Source organism: Mobula hypostoma, chromosome 13 (genome assembly GCF_963921235.1).
Source record: "Mobula hypostoma chromosome 13, sMobHyp1.1, whole genome shotgun sequence".
In the NCBI taxonomy this organism is placed as follows: domain Eukaryota; kingdom Metazoa; phylum Chordata; class Chondrichthyes; order Myliobatiformes; family Myliobatidae; genus Mobula; species Mobula hypostoma.
Window position 1 is genome coordinate 66,472,977 of NC_086109.1, and position 16,791 is coordinate 66,489,767.

Sequence of the window (16,791 nt, forward strand, 5' to 3'; positions counted from 1 at the left end):
GGTTACATTCTGCAGAAAATGCTCTCCAGTTTTTGTACACTGAAGTTTAAACTATGTTATATACCGAAATATTTATCTGAAGGATTTATGATCCATGGATATAAACTTATAGCAGACATGCTAAACAACAATTATGGCTCAGAACCACTTCAACACAGACACCACCAATAATATTTCCAGGATCTTTTGCAGTGAGTGTACTATATAAATGCCTTAAGTTCTTGCTAGATTGTTGATTGTCAAAGGCTGTGTTGGATGAGACTGAAGAACTGCACACCCCGTACAGGAGATGGGCAAGGAAACACAGCAATGTATGGGTTTTCCTATTTAACTCTTGCATTTTGTATGAAGTGTTTAGTTTCACAGTGTAAAGATGATGCAGCTTCGCAGAATTGCTGACATAACTGCAATATCCCCAGGAAAGGATAGCTAAGCCTCAGGAAACAGTGGCTGCAGTTCCATCCCCCTCCTCCTCCGCCCCCCCCCCCGTTAGAAGGGATCAGAGAAGAATATTGAATTACTCAATAGCCTCACTTATCAATTTCTGATAAACAATGAGAACTCTACAATCAGAGTAAGACCAATGCCACTAGACCCACTGTTAATCTCAATCTAGAATAAACTTCACTTTTTTTTGCCAATTTCCAAACACCGTCTTGCAGAAATTTCATTTTTCTCTTTTCTATCTTGAATTGCCCAAAGACTTAGTATTATCAAGGACCCCACGCATCCATTCAGCATCCCTTTTGACATTCCGCCATCAGGCAGGAGACCCGGATGCATAAAAACAAGAATGGTCACGGTAGGAAACAGCTTTTTCCCTCTGGCCATTAGGCTTCTGAACTCCCTGCTGCATGTCATTCGAAGTGTCACTGGAAAATTTGTACTGTACCCTACAATATTTAATTTATGCACTTTACTTTTTTATCTATGCATAGTTCATTTGTGGATTTAATTCTTGCTTTCCTAAGTTATTGTGCTTTACAACCTGGTCCAGGGAAACACTGTCTCATTTGGCGGTATGCATGTACAGTACATAGTTAAATGACAATAAACTTGACTTGACTGATTTGCTATTCCCTCAGTCTAGTTGGTGTGACTAAATTATAAAGCTTTCTTCCTTATTTTAAGTTTGCAACCCCCCCACCCAACCACCACCAGATCCTAGCATCCTTTCCTGCCCTGCAGTTTGCATGCTCTTAATCATTCAATGCTAGCTTGCTGTGGATTTCTTTTCCCTGCCTGCCCCTATTCCATCTTCAGTGCAGCCCTAGACCATGATATGTCTCTGCAGTTTGCATGCTCTTAATCATTCAATGCTAGCTTGCTGTGGATTTCTTTTCCCTGCCTGCCCCTATTCCATCTTCAGTGCAGCCCTAGACCATGATATGTCTCTACTTTCAACTTCTCTCCTTTGTCCCCTTCTAACTTAGTGTAACTCTGCATCCTCAACAAGCTAACAATGTATATTTGATTTGCAGTTTATTTGAGTATGTGTTGGAAAATCATATCAGTTGTGTTTTGGATGGACTTGATCTATGAAGAATTCTTTCTCTCATGAGTTTATGTAATGGCAAGACTTTAGGAAATGTTGATGTTAAAAGCTCGAGGCTGTCATGCAAGTGCAGCAGGCAGTTAGGGAGGTTAAAGGCATGTTCTTGGTTATTGTTAGGGGTTTTTGAATACTAGATGAAAGATGCCTGCTGCAATTATATCGGCTTTGGAGGGACTACACATCAAGTATTGTGTACTTGGTCCAACCAAGCAGAGTTCACTGCCAAGAAGTCCCACCAGCACTTTTACTTCCTGAGAAAACTATAGAAATTTGGCCTGTCCCCTAAAACCCTCACTAATTTTTATAGATGCACCATAGAAAGCATTCTTCTAGGATGCATCACAACCTGGTATGGAAGCTGCCCTGTCCAGGACCGAAAGAAGCTGCAGAAGATCGTGATCACTGCGCAGCACATCACACAAACCAATCTTCCATCCTGGACTCACTTTACACCACACGCTGTCGGAGCAGTGCTGCCAAGATAAACAAGGACACGACCCACCCAGCCAACACACTTTTCATCCCTCTTACCTCCGGGAGAAGGCTCAGGAGCTTGAAGACTCGTACGGCCAGATTTGGGAACAGCTTCTTTCCAACTGTGATAAGACTGCTGCACGGATCCTGACCTGGATCTGGGCTGTCCCCTCCAAATATCCGGACCTGCCTCTCGGTTTTTTTGCACTACCTTACTTTTCATTTTTCTATTTTCTATTTATGATTTATAAATTAAATTTACTAATATTTACTATTTTCAATATTTAATATTTGTAATTCAGAGAGCGGAAAGCACAGAATCAAATATTGCTGTGATGATTGTACGTTCTAGTATCAATTGTTTGGCGACAATAAAGTATAAAGTACTATTTTTTTATCTTCTTATCTATAAAATGAGAATGTATTTGCTATTGATGGAGTCCAATGTAGATTTATCAGACTGGCTCCAGGAAGAAATTGTGCACAATTGTTAATCTTTAGAATTTAGAAGAATGCGATTCTTAGAATGTGCACAATTCATATCTTTTGAATTTCGAAGATTGAGTTTCCTAGAAGATTGAATGAATGATTATGTTTTTTTTGTATTTGCACAGATTGTCTTCTTTTGCACATTGGATGTTTGTCAGTCTGTGTGTCGGTTTTCATTGAATCTATTGTATTTCTTTGTTCTACTGTGAATGCCTGCAAGAAAATGAATCTCAGGGCAGTATATGCTGACATATATGTACTTTAATAATACATTTACTTTGAACTTCAAGATGACTTCAATGAAGCACATAGTATACATTTTTAAATAACCTCAAACAAAGATGTGGAAAAGATGCTTTTCCTGGCTAAGAAGTTCAGAGACTCAAAATAGGACTGAATTGAGAAGTATTTTAACTGAGAAAGTGGGAATTCTCTACCCTGGATGGGTCCAGAATTTCAGTTATTAATTCTAGTCAGAGCAGAGATTGATAGATTATCAATGCAATTGAAGGAAATAAGAATAGGATACAAAAAAGACCATAAGACAGAGGAGCAGAATTAGACAATTCAGCCCATCAAGTAATTGGTATTCGAGGTTGAAAATCCCCAACCCTAATGCAATATCACGGTGTTGGATGGAATGCTACTGCTTCTTGATCTTATCTAATAAAATCGTATTACACTTCTTTTCCATTTGACCACTCCACATTGCTGCACCTAGGAAGAAAGCATGAGACTAGTTAAAAACTAACAATGTGCACTAATTATCATAGAAGGAACAGATAGAGATACAATAAGAGTGTGATACAACTGACTTGATTGTGCCTTTGCCTTGATTTTTTCAACTTTCTCTGTAGCATGAATAAAGACTGAAAGGGTGTCATCTAACTAAAACAAAATAATAAACTTCCTATAGGATATGCAAAACTTTTGGATCAATTGTCATTCAACATGTTTGAAAACTGGGTAATCTGTTTTTTTTAAATAAAAACGGGCCATCGTCTTCTGCAACTGCTATAATGATTATATTCTTTTAAGAGTTCCTACTGATGATTGAGAATAAAACTGAATGCCAACATGTATTAGGGAAAAAGTCCGCAGTATTTGAATATGACCCCTTCAATCCCCACGTTTCCCATCACCAGCATGCATTTGGAAGATTAACAAGCATGAGGACATAAAACTATATTTAGCAAGTTAATAATTAAGTAATTCATATTAAGTTGTAAGAGATTTAATCCACACTAATTTTTGTGCCATAGGATGCCTCAGGAAAAGTACTTGATCGGTGGAATATGATGACATACGATGAAGAAATGGTGTCTCTGCATCAATTCCTTCGTTTTGGAGAAACCAAGTCCATCGTTGAACTTATGGCGATTCAAGAAAAGGAAGGAAATGCCATTGTTGTTCCATCCGCCAAGAGTAACTCTGATATCAGAGCATTTATAGAAAGTAGCAATCAAACTCGAAATCCCAGTCTGTCCACACATTCGGAAAAAGTAAATCCAAGCAGTATTCATCACTTCGAGAAAATCGTGAACAACCTGGCTTTTATGCTGCCCTTCCAATTTTTTAATCCTATTCCAATGCCTCTATTAGGGACATCTCCCAATAGTTTCCTCCTTGATCAACTTCAAGAGAAACCAAGGGAAACCAAGCAAGAAATTCCACTTCCCATCAGCAAGAGTTTTCTTACAAGCCCTGGTGCTGACTCATATCATAGTGCTGAAGAAAATAGTCAGAATTCCCAAGATAAGATTAACCTAGACATAAAGAATGACTCCACCAATGACTCTAGCATTGTGACATCCCCGTCACTAAGTGTAACGCCCAACCCAGAGCTTGAACAAGCACAACAGCCCTCTCATACCACCAGAGTCAAGTCCATGGAAAAGTCAGGCAGTCTAACTACCAAGGGGCGAGTTTACTGCAGTGCGTGTGAGAAGACCTTTTATGACAAAGGCACGTTGAAGATTCATTACAACGCTGTTCACCTGAAAATTAAACATAAATGCACTGTTGAGGGTTGTAATATGGTTTTCAGTTCTCTGCGAAGTCGCAACCGCCACAGTTCAAACCCCAATCCCAGGCTTCATATGCCAACCATGAAAAACAATCGAGACAAGGATCTGAGAAATTGCTCTTTGTCCACAGTTATCCAAGTCAATGATAAAAGGCTGGATACCAGCAACTGCTCTGGCACTGATACCCATTCTCTCGCAGGATTTGATAACCCCCTTGCAGAGTCAAATGCTCAGAGTAATGCTCAGATTAGCATTGCGAACCCTGGGCATGGCGCAGCCTTTCAGAACCTGAAGACAGTGCAGCCAGTTTTCCCCTTCTATCGCAGTCTGGTTACACCAGCCGAACTCACTATTCCGCAAGCAGTGCTCCCATCTTTACCAAATGCAGCTCCTTCATTCCAAGAGCATTTTACGGCAAGAGAGCCAATAGCAGATCCTGTGCCAAAAAAGAAGTCCCGAAAATCCAGCATGCCGGTAAAAATTGAGAAGGAAACGATGGAGGAACTGGAAGATTCTGAGAGTGGAGTTTCTAACTGTGATATGGCTGCACAATTTAGAAGTGATAAGTTCAAGAACATGAAATATGAGTTGGAAAATACAGAAAGTGGTGCTAGTTACTTGTCTGACATGGAGGAACAGGACCCCAAAGTGCGGCAGCAAGACGTGATGACCACGGATGCCCGAGCAAATTCCAATGGAAAATCAGGCAGTGATCCTCACCACTTGGAGAACGGTGATGCTCATGTGAAAGCAAAAACTGTAATAATTTCTTCCTTTGGGGACGAGCAAAGGGAGGGTGAAACGGACAATGGCAAGAATTTGTTACCCAAATCAGAAGGTTGGTTGCAGGCAGACGTGCTGATGAACAGTTATAAAGAAGTGCAACACAGTCTGATCAATGGAGACTTCGGCAGGGCTTTAATACAGCAGAGGGCCAGATCACTGTGCTTTGACAGCCCAGCGGTGAATGGCTGCACGTGTCCACAGCCAGATGCCGATAAGGGGGATAATCAGGGTACTTCTAATCCTAACTATTGCTTTGTCTGCAAGAAGGTGTTTAAAAGTTCTTACAGTGTTAAATTGCATTACAAAAATGTGCATCTAAAGGAGATGCACATGTGCACAGTTGGAGGTTGTAACGCAGCTTTCCCTTCAAGGCGCAGTAGGGACAGGTCAGTGCAAAGTTGCTTCTTGTCTTGTTTTTACAACCTGATGGCAGTTGGTTCAATAATGTACTGATTCACTTCACCTTGTGTTCTCAAACTGGCCCTCACATTTGCATGTTTTGAAAACCTTTTGCCTGGATTTTCCTTGGCAAGCGCCCGATGTGTCTGGCACGGTTACAGAAATCAGAGTTTGTGCCTGAGACGGTGCTGTTGGAATTTTGGCCGTCCCACCTGCATTGGCCTGAGGGATCCTGAAGCGCAGCTGTGCGGTCTGCGGGAGCGGGCTGCAAGTAAAGTACTTGAGGGAGAGATCAGCCCTTTGAGCAGCTTACCTGCAATTTTGTCTTCTAATTGTTACATTAAAACAAAACTTGCCAAATTGCTTTCACATGTGAAGTGTAGGGCTTTACATTATGTTGTCTTAAAATGAAAATAATGGCTTTGGGACACAATTAGTGAAATAATTTTTAAGTTGATTTCAGGGTTCCCTGTTATTCTATTGAATGTATTCAATGAGCAGGTAAACCTGGAGCTGGTTAGTGATAACAGCACTAGGTTAGAAACAGTCAATGGTCTTGTCACTGGAGAGAAAATCAGAGCAATGAGAGAACTCTTGCACTGCACATCCCTGTCAGTTTCCCACCTGAAATAGATCACAGGGATTCAAATTGCACGTGCCTGAGATACTGAAAGGATCCCATCACTTGGGGGAAGAGTGTTCCAGGATAAATTCATGTCTTCAAAACAGGAGACATGTATGGCTGACAACGCTTGGAATCTTGGTGACAAAGTTGTTTTTTTGTTTCTTTCTGCCACTAATTAGACACCCACACATACGCAAGGAGATCCAAGTGTGCAAATTGTTATTTAGATGGTATTTAAATGCTTTCCAGTCACTCACTTTGGATATTGCTGAGGTTAAGTTACTGTTTTGGCATTCTAGCCACTGAAGGACGTTAGGCTGATAGCATTCCATCATCAGTTTTGTCGTGATGATTATTTTAGATGGACTGGCAGCACTAAGATACATCAAGAGATAATTACTTCATTTCTCCTTTTCAAAAGGACATTTATTTGTTGATCGCAACATCACATTATTGCCATACTACAATATTCCATAATTCACATGATTTACAGTTTCAAATTATAACATAGTCATCTCTGTCCAGAATGTCCTTGGGCCCCTGTGGCACCCACCGCTCCCAAAAATCTTGCATTGTACTCGTGGATATCGTGTGCTTCTTCTCCAGGGAATCTTAGACACAGGTGTAAGCCCAGTAACACACAAAAAATGCTGGTGAACGCAGCAGGCCAGGCGGCATCTCTAGGAAGAGGTACAGTCAATGTTTCGAACCGAGACCCTTCGTCAGGACTAACTGAAAGAAGAGATAGAAAGAGATTTGAAAGTGGGAGGGGGAGGGGGAGATCCGAAATGATAGGAGAAGACAGGAGGGGGAAGGATGGAGCTAAGAGCTGGAAAGTTGATTGGCAAAAGGGATACGAGGCTGGAGAAGGGAGAGGATCATGGGATGGGAGGCCAAGGGAGAAAGAAAGGGGAGGGGAGCCCGAGGATGGGCAAGGAGTTATAGTGAGAGGGACAGAGGGAGAAAAAAAAGAGAATAAATAAATAGATAGATAGATAAATAACAGATGGGGTACGAGGGGGAGGTGTGGCATTAACGGAAGTTAGAGAAGTCAATGTTCATGCCATCAGGTTGGAGGCTAGCCAGACGGAATATAAGGTGTTGTTCCTCCAACCTGAGTGTGGCTTCATCTTGACAGTAGAGGAGGCCGTGGATAGACAAATCAGAATGGGAATGGGACATGGAATTAAAATGTGTGGCCACTGGGAGATCCTGCTCAGAGAAAGCAGGATCTCCCAGTGACAGAGAAAGCAGGATCTCCCAGTGGCCACATATTTTATTCCACGTCCCATTCCCATTCTGACATGTCTATCCACGGCCTCTTCTACTGTAAAGACGAAGCCACATTCAGGTTGGAGGAACACCACCTTATATTCCATCTGGGTAGCCTCCAACCTGATGGCATGAACATTGACTCCCCTAATTTCCATTAATGCCCCACCTCCCCTTCATACCCCATCCCTTAGTTATTTATTTATTTATTCATTCATTCATTCATTCATTCATTCTCTCTTTTTTCTCCCTCTGTCCCTCTCACTATAACTCCTTGCCCATCCTCTGGTCTCCCCTCCCCCTTCTTTCTCCCTAGGCTTCCTGTCCCATGAACCTCTCCCTTCTCCAGCCTCGTATTACTTTTGCCAATCAGCTTTCCAGCTCTTAGCTCCATCCCTCACCCTCCTGTCTTCTCCTATCATTTTGGATCTCCCTCTCCTCCTCCCACTTTCAACTCTCTTTCTATCTCTTCTTTCAGTTAGTCCTGACGAAGGGTCTCGGCCCGAAACATTGACTGTACCTCTTCCTAGAGATGCCGCCTGGCCTGCTGCGTTCACCAGCATTTTTTATGTGTGTTGCTTGAATTTCCAGCATCTGCAGATTTCCTCATGTAAGCCCAGTAGATAGCTCATTTGGATTCTCAGACACCGTTGCCTGCTGTGCTGTAGCTGACACGGTCTGACATATTCTGTTACCTTCTTGCCTTTATACACCTGGAGAATTAATCAGTCTTTTTAACATTATTCCATTAACACCAAGCCTGATGCAGTCCTTATCTATTATCTATTATCCTTATCGATGTTCCCTCATTTATTAAAGTTCCTAAGTTATTCACAGACTAAGCAACTAAATCAATCAAAGTACAGTCTGGTGGATAGAATATCAGAAGATGTTTGAGGTCTGTGAAAATACTCATAAGTTGGTGCAGAACCAAATGATTTTTAGCGGTGATACAGTTTTATTGGGGAAAGGCATAATTGCCCATGAAAAAGGCAAAGCGAAAGAGGTTGCACAGAAGCCAGTATGGGGATTTCTGGATGAAAGATGAATTACTTTCGGTTTAGAGGAGGTTACAAACGTAGGGTCATTATACCATCGGCCAATTAAAATGCGACAAGGCGCTTGAAATTTCTGTAGTAGATGGAGAGGCAGCTTAAGTCAGTAAGAACAAAAGTGGGGACTGTAGTTGACAATCAGCTAGGAGCAGATTAGGTACTTTGAGAGAAGAGAGGATGCAAGTTGGCCAGAATATTTGAATCATTGGATTTTGAGATGGAAGTGGCACAGATGAGCATTTTGACAATCAAGGGGGAGCCAACAAAATTAAGATGGAAGTTGTCTGTCTTTCTGATGGAAAAATATATTAGAATAGCAGGACAAATTTGACTTAAGTAGGACATCAAAGTTATACCATACTTTTACAACCAAGGTGGTGACTATTAAAGAGGTATAGAATTAATGGCAAGAGTAATCATACACAGTATCCCTTCTTCCTTACCAAAGATAGTAGCATTTTGGTGATCTGTAATAAGTCTGGCAGCACAGAAACAGTGGAGAGATTAAACAACTAGTGTTACTATAAAACTAAATAGTTGTCAGGATATAGAAGGTGACCCTTCATCTTTGGATTATGTTAGCAGGCGGCAGCATGCTGATAGAAAGGAGAACCAATTTCTGGGTGCTTCATGTCTAATCCAACTATAGAAAAGTTTGATTTCATGGAGACATTAAAATCAAGTATAAGGAATTATTATGAAGAGGGTATGGTGTACATCCAAGGCTATAGAAAGGTGACAAGGATTCATCATTTATCACATTCACAAAGACATATCATTCATAACTTTGATTTGTTGCAATGCCTTGTTGAGCTGAATCTTAATTGGAGAGAATTAAACAAACAGCATAGAAATAACAGTTTTGACAATAACGTGTTTAATGACTTTGGAAAGAGGTTGAGGATGGATTTTTGAGGAGGATACTAATGGCATGAGAGGTAAATACAACTGTGACAGTGTCATATGGTATGAAGGCCATGAAGAGGAGTTTGGTCAGCAGGTTAGTTGTGCATGGGCTGGGTTGGAGAGTGAAAAGGTGGATGGAAGCATAGGAAAGAAATTTATTTGTTGGGCCAAGAAGCAATCAATTGATTACCTCCATCCTGGTGGATAAGTCTCGAGTCACATTTTCATAGTAGTTGAGATGGGAAGGTGGGACTTAGGAGATATTTACTGGTGTAGGCTTTTTCTTCATTGCAATTTAGCTTTTACATTCTACAATGACCTAGGAGTAGAGAGCTACTGTGATGGTAAGAGTAGACCCAGTAGTACTCGAGTTACTTTTGGACAGCTCTGTCAGTGGATAGCAAAACCAGTTAGCACTCAGAATACAGATTCACTCAAATCTGGGAGCTCTGAGGGACCAAAAATGAATCCTTTGCCTGTGGGTTCTGCATGAAGTTGAAGCACATTTACAGCACAAAAACTGATCATTCACATGAACTGGTCTGTGCTGATGAATGTACTCAACTCCTCTTCCCAAGACTCTATCTTGTCTGCATATCTCTTCCTTTCTCCTTTGTATAGACGTCTGGATATTTATTGATTATGATCAGAATAGGATCAAGTAGAAGACAGGCAATGACATCACAGTGGAGGTGAGGCTATGGTTAAGCAGATGAATAGTTGTAGAAACATAAGGGCAAATGGAATACCAACAGCAGTTAGATATTTAAACGTCTATCTGTAACACAGAATTTTCTGGACTGTACAGTCAAAATTTGGTGTGTGGAAAAAAAGGTTAAAAAGTAATGGCTGAAAAATGATACAAAGGTATTCAGAGCCATCCAGCAGTCGTGCCAGTGGCTGAGTCTGTGAGGGAAAATAGGCGACAGCTGTATAGGGATCACATCTGGAGTATTGCATGCAATTCTGGTCACTTGACTCCAACTGTCTGTAGGGGCAGTGCAGAAAAGATTTTTCAGTATGGCCTGTGATGATGTCTTCCAGATGCACTGGAAGATTAGACTGGAGAAGCCGGGATTATTCTGCATAGAGCAAAGAAAACTGAGAGGATATGCAATAGATTATGATTGTTTTCACTTTTTTTTTGTTTAGTATAAGGAAGATGGCTAAAGGACCAGTGGACACATATTTAAAATCTTGGGAAAAATACAAGTGTATGAGATATTTTTCCATTTCAGAGTGAGGGGGATCTGGAATTCACTGTCTGTAAGGATGGTGGAAACAGAATCAATCAGTATTTTGGTTGGAACAGGCACCCAAGGGAACCATATGGAATGAGTGAGGGAATGGGACTGATTAGATTGTTAAACCAGGAGCTGATGCGAACCTGATTTGACAAACGGTTTCTTTTTGTGTGGCAACAAGTCTTATGGCTCTGTGGCATGGTTGACGATAAAGCCAGCAGAGTGCTTTGAAAATAGGTAAGTGTGTTTACATGAAGAGAAAGATGCAAGGAGGATAGTGAATTCAGCAGAGGGTTGGAAAAGATGGGTTCAATTGGGGAGTTATTCAATTGAGGCTGGAGTTGCTAGTGTGGACCAGGGGATGGTAAAAGCAATGATTTTGAAGGAGAGATGTGAGGTATGCAACAAGATGCATTAGCACACTGTGTGAACGGCATATTGTTAAACTCGACAGAATCAATAATTAGGTTCAAATCTCATCACGTACATTAGAAAATTTCAATTGGTATAGTTTTTAAACAATTTGATTATAAAAACAGCTGTTATAATTGGAGTTATCAGTTTGTTACAAGATGCCCCAAGTTCACAGATTGTCTTTCAGAGAGAAATCCACCATGTCTACCCACCTTGTGCTATACAGTATGTAACTCCAGCCCCAGGCCAATGCAGTAAATACTTACTTGCCTTCTGAAGTAAACCATTCAATTGTTTAAAGTCACCACCAGCAATTGCAAGAAAGGATTCCCCACCATTAGTATCACAAGCACTACCACTTCGCAAATACAATCAAGGGTATATAATAAACTCTAGCCTTAGAATTATGTGGAGAAATCAGAGAACAAGAGATTTCTCTACCAGGCCAAGGTCTGATCAAATGAAATGGTCACATATTTTGAGCATTCTGGTCACACATGGGTAATCAGGTATGAAGGTGTCAGCGTTGGTCAGGGTGCCATTACCCCACGAACCAAGTTTTAGTCAGTATGATGGAGAGTGGAGTAGTCTCTGCTTCACTTGGCCAACACTCATATGCACAGATATTATAGCAGGATCCTGGAATGGCTAATTTCCCCATTTCCAATTCTCACAATGGAGCTGTGGCTATTTACTTTTTCCTTACTGCTGCTCTTTAAATGAAATCCAGTGATTACTACAGATCTAAATTTAGATCATGCACTTCATTTTTATCTTATTCTCGGGTCATCCTAAATTAATTTTGATTACAAATTAAGTGTGTAATCAATTAATCTTTTGAAAATCCAGTTGCAATAAACCAATTATCACTCAGTGTTTTACTTGCATATCAGCTGACCTTGCCACATTTGGAAGAGGGTAGAAAGTATTCAGTTTATTAGTTTTTTTTAAGAACAATAGTTTGCAGAATCAGTTGGACTGTGTGAAAGGTTGTGTAGCTCCAGGGAGACGACTCATAGCTCAGGACTGACCCCTGCAGGAGATGATCATAATCACTGGTTTGTTGTCCATATTTGCTAGCCGTGCAGTTCATGTATCACAGGACAGAGGTCATCTTGACGGTGAGGTCATGTGCCAGTGGCCCAGCCATGACCTAAAACTGTTCTGAGTGATTTGCAATTAAACCTTCCTTTGTGTACAGAGGTGACAAATAGATCTTTAGTACAAAAGAGGCTTAAAATAAAACCTGGAGGAATGGTTGGAAGCAGTCCAGTTTAGTCAGAACACCCATTTCCATGAACCTTCCACTCACTTGACCCTCAACATTGGGATCACCTCTCTGTTACCAAACACTGCTAAAGTAGAATGGCAGGTCTGCCTCCTCCCCCACTAATGGCAGAATGCAAGATCTGTGTTCAGGCACAGCACACACACACGGGGCTTTTATTTTATTTTTATTTAGAGATACAGTGCAGAATAGGCCCTTCCAGCCCTTCAAGCTGCACTGCCCCGCAACCCCCAACAACCCTGATTTAACTCTAACCAAATCACAGGACAATTTACAATGACCAACTAATCTACCCAGTGCACCTTTGGACTGTGACAGGAAACCCGAGGGCATGGAGAAAACGCGCACATTCTACAGGGAGGATGCACAGGGATTCCTTGCAGAGGATGCTGGGAGTGAACTCTGACCTCTGCCCCAAGCTGTAATACTGTGGTGCCCAACCTTTCGTCCCATTTAACTACACTTCACAACATTTCTTGGTAGCATTCACCAATCTAGCTGCTGGACAGCCAAAGTTTATCTCACTGTTCAAGATGCAAACACCATTTTAAATCTACAGTTTTTGCCAAACTGTCTTTTGCTGGACCTTCTCTGATGCTCCCAACTCTGTGATGCTTCCCATCTTGCTTCCATCCCCCAACAGTCCCTTACACCTTCCAGCCTTGCAAAAACCTACTGGCTGTCCCGTGGGAAGCAGAAACAGAAATCACTCAAACATCAAAACACACATTCCATTTACAAGTTCCAACAAAACTCGGATTCCTCTCCTGTAGTGCTGTCTTTCCCTGGGTACAATCCCCTCTGCAAACAATACCTACTAATCCTTCATCTCCAAGTTGCAATAAACCCACCCATATCACAACAATGCTTTTCCTTTGATTGAAGAATGCTTTGGGACAGTCAGGATGTAATAAGGCACTATCGAAGTGGAAGCTATTATCTTATATTTCACTGCTGCTCTATGCACTGTTGTAAAACTTAAGACATTTTGTCTGCAATACTGAGCTACAAGAAGGGATAAAAGCTAAATTCAAATCTATGGGATGATTAGTCTTTACAATTTCCATGAGCGAATTAACAAATAGCTCAATCTTCAATCGTCTATAAAAATCTCCGTTTCCCCTGTGCTGAAATTGGCAATCCCAACCATTCTGCAAAATTTCCTTGGAAGACTGTTAAACTTTGATAGACTAAGATCTCTTTTTAAATGGAAAGCTCATAATCCTAATGGAATGATATGTCACTTGTTATAGGTTGGAGTGCTATAAAATATACACATTAATTAGCATAGTGCTGGCAAAATCTACTTGTATATGTATCTGGTTTTTGTCTGTGTCCATTATTTTTCAGATGCTATGTTGTCATAATTTTGTGTCACATCTTTCTAAAAAAAACTTACCTAATCTTTATTGACCTAAATAAAGACTGAAGCCTCCAATTATCCTGAAGATTGCTGAGTAAATGTATTTGCTAGTCTTTTGAAAGATGAGGAAAGTTACTCGTAGTGTGGCAGAGTATAATGTAGCAAGGTATAATATAAAGTGATATACCCTTCAACTTCTGACATTTACCACAGGAGATCCAACAGTCAAATTAACACAAACTATAAAGAAATACATGGATATGGAAATTACAGAAATAAAATAAGTTAGCAGAATATTTGCAGGTAACTTTGCACCTTTTGATGCATCATGAAATGCTACCAGTGGAATCTTAATTCAATTCTGGACCTTAGACTCACTTGTTTGTTGTCTTGTTTGTTTTCTTTAGACATAGTGCGAACATCAATCTTCATCACAAACTTCTGACTAAAGGATCACATGAATCCCAGAAAGACTTCTTCAACAGTACTGCTTTGTCAAAGGAACTTTGTGAAGATCTTCTGGTGAGAACCCAAATGGAACAGAGTCCAGTGATACTGAGAGGGAAGAACAGAAATGAACATTTTGGGTTTTCTATCCTCACCACCCAGGAGCCACCCAGTGAGGCCCAAGGAGGGGACAGTTTTTACAACGAGACTGTGTTGGATCTGAGCACCACATCTAGTGTCAAGTCCGAAAGTAGCATCCATTCATGGGATTCAGACGGTGGGAGTGAAGAAGGTGTTCCTGTAAATAGTGATGAGGGTTTTGAGCAGGCTGATATGATGATGAAAGATAAGTTCTACCAACTTTCTGCTGTGGTTGAGGAGCCAATTGACTGTTTGTTACAATCCTCTTCTGCTAACTCACCCATCATGTGCAACATTTGCCAGAAGATGTATAGTAACAAAGGGACCTTCAGGGCTCATTACAAAACTGTGCACCTTCGTCAGTTGCACAAGTGTAAGGTGCTTGGTTGCAACACCATGTTCTCTTCAGTTCGGAGTCGAAATCGACACAGTCAGAATCCTAATTTGCACAAAGACATGTTCTACAGTTCCAACGAGAGTCATTGAACTAACTTTTTTGGGATGATGGATTCTGAAGTTAGTATTAATTTGTTTTTCTCATGTTTGTTGCAGTGATAGAAGGTGACTTTCAAACTCTTTCAGAAAACTGCCAAGACTTTGTATTGCTTAGTGATATCGGCATGTTTTGCTCCCTTCTGGTCCTCAAGAGTAATGGAATGCAGTTTTCCAACATTCCTGTTTTATAGGTGATGAAGATAGGAATCAAATGGACACCGTTGTCCCAGGACAATATTTTATGAATTAGATTTTTTTTATAGCATGAAAGGTTCTTTGTTGCAATTCTTTGATTATCTGGATCAAAAGGCACTTTTGATACTAGCTTTTGGCTTGCGCTCTGTTTGACTAAAGATGCCTTTTCATGTGCACTTATGCCATCTTTTTCACATTCCAGTTTCTTAGCGTATGGATAGGTAAATGAGGCATAAAGACACAATAAGATATTTTAATTTTCAAACACCTGCACCCTAAGTCATTCAACAGCTCTGATTCCAAGTGCTATTGTCACAGTTTTCCTGAAATCTGTGAATGTAATACCCAAAAACGTGCAAAAAAAAGAAGCATTTTATTAAGCTTCCTTTGTTTTTAATGTTTCCTCCATTTCATTTGAATGCTTTTAGGTAAGTGAAGGATCAGAAAGTATTCTGGAGTGAGAACAGTGTATTTCAGGTTGTTGTAAGGCTTCTTGGACTTAATGAAAATTAACATTATAATGTGTTTTGCTGGTTGGTTTCTTAGTGCTTTAAGTTATTCCATAGCATTGTGAATGTTAAAACATTTTGCTTTTGTGATATGTAATGATATTTGCTATTGGGCTATCTTAATGCTCACAAGAAGCTTAAAAATCACAGCTTGCCAAAGATGTATCCAATGTGATAATCTGTAAATAAATCAACAAGTAATATTCTTGAACAACAAATTCTGCTTAAAATAATGAACATTTTTTTGTTAATTACAAATATTCCTTTGCAAGATTAAACATGATTTTAAAAATGTATTGTATTTCCATTTAATGTATGTTAATGTATTGTATTCAATTACTCAAGTTTAGGTTTTCCTTTTTATAAGCATTAATTTGACAGGGCAGTTTGTCTTAATAATTTGTTTCTAACTCTAATATTTTGCACAAATGCCTCATTGTACTAAAGTATTCTTTGAGGGAAGAAATAAGGTCCAGTCCCATTCAAGAAACTCGGCAGAACAATCTAGTCTGACACCTCAATGTCATACTTGGAGAGTACTGTATTAGGATGAAACACTGCATTCCACAGATTTGTAGAAAAAGAACGTTGCAACAATCAAATTAGAACATGGGAGTACTCCTGTTATCTTGATCTGTATTTAATATTCGAAAAACAAAATGTATAAAGTATAGCCATACTGAGGGATCTATAACTCCCTAAAAGTGACAACATGTCCATAAAGTGGTAAGGAAGGTGTATGGCATTCTCTGTTGGACAAGACATTGGGTATAGGTCAGCAAGTCACATTCCGTCTGTATACTGTGAAGCTTTGGTTAGGCTACACATGGAGTGTCATGTGCAATTCTGGTTGCTGCAGGGGTTAGCACATATAGCAAATAACTTCAGCCTCTTATCTTCAAATCTGAATATGGACTGTAGATTAAATTAAAAATGCAGCTCTGGACAATAGGTTTCTAAGTTCCATGAATTACAGTTAATGGGAAGACCAGACAATGCTGGTTAAAATTCATTTGGGTGTCTGTGGTCTGGGTGTGAAGCAAGAGGTATGAAGGTTGTGTGTAGTTCAAAGGGAGCACTATGAATGCATTGTAAATATGGAATTGT

General features: G+C 40.2%; 1 protein-coding gene across 5 annotated transcripts in view; it reads left to right on the forward strand.

Annotated features, from left to right (window-relative positions):
* The window catches only part of LOC134355651 (zinc finger protein basonuclin-2-like), a 106,491-nt gene extending 90,534 nt beyond the window's left edge, over positions 1-15,957 (forward strand). For all 5 annotated transcript variants that reach the window (XM_063065880.1, XM_063065877.1, XM_063065881.1 and 2 more), the window contains 2 exons: positions 3,781-5,717; positions 14,305-15,957. In XM_063065880.1, coding sequence (XP_062921950.1) covers positions 3,781-5,717; positions 14,305-14,971 — 2,604 coding nt within the window. In that variant the 3' untranslated portion in view covers positions 14,972-15,957. The remainder of the gene's footprint in view (positions 1-3,780; positions 5,718-14,304) is intronic.
* Positions 15,958-16,791: the final 834 nt, after the last annotated feature.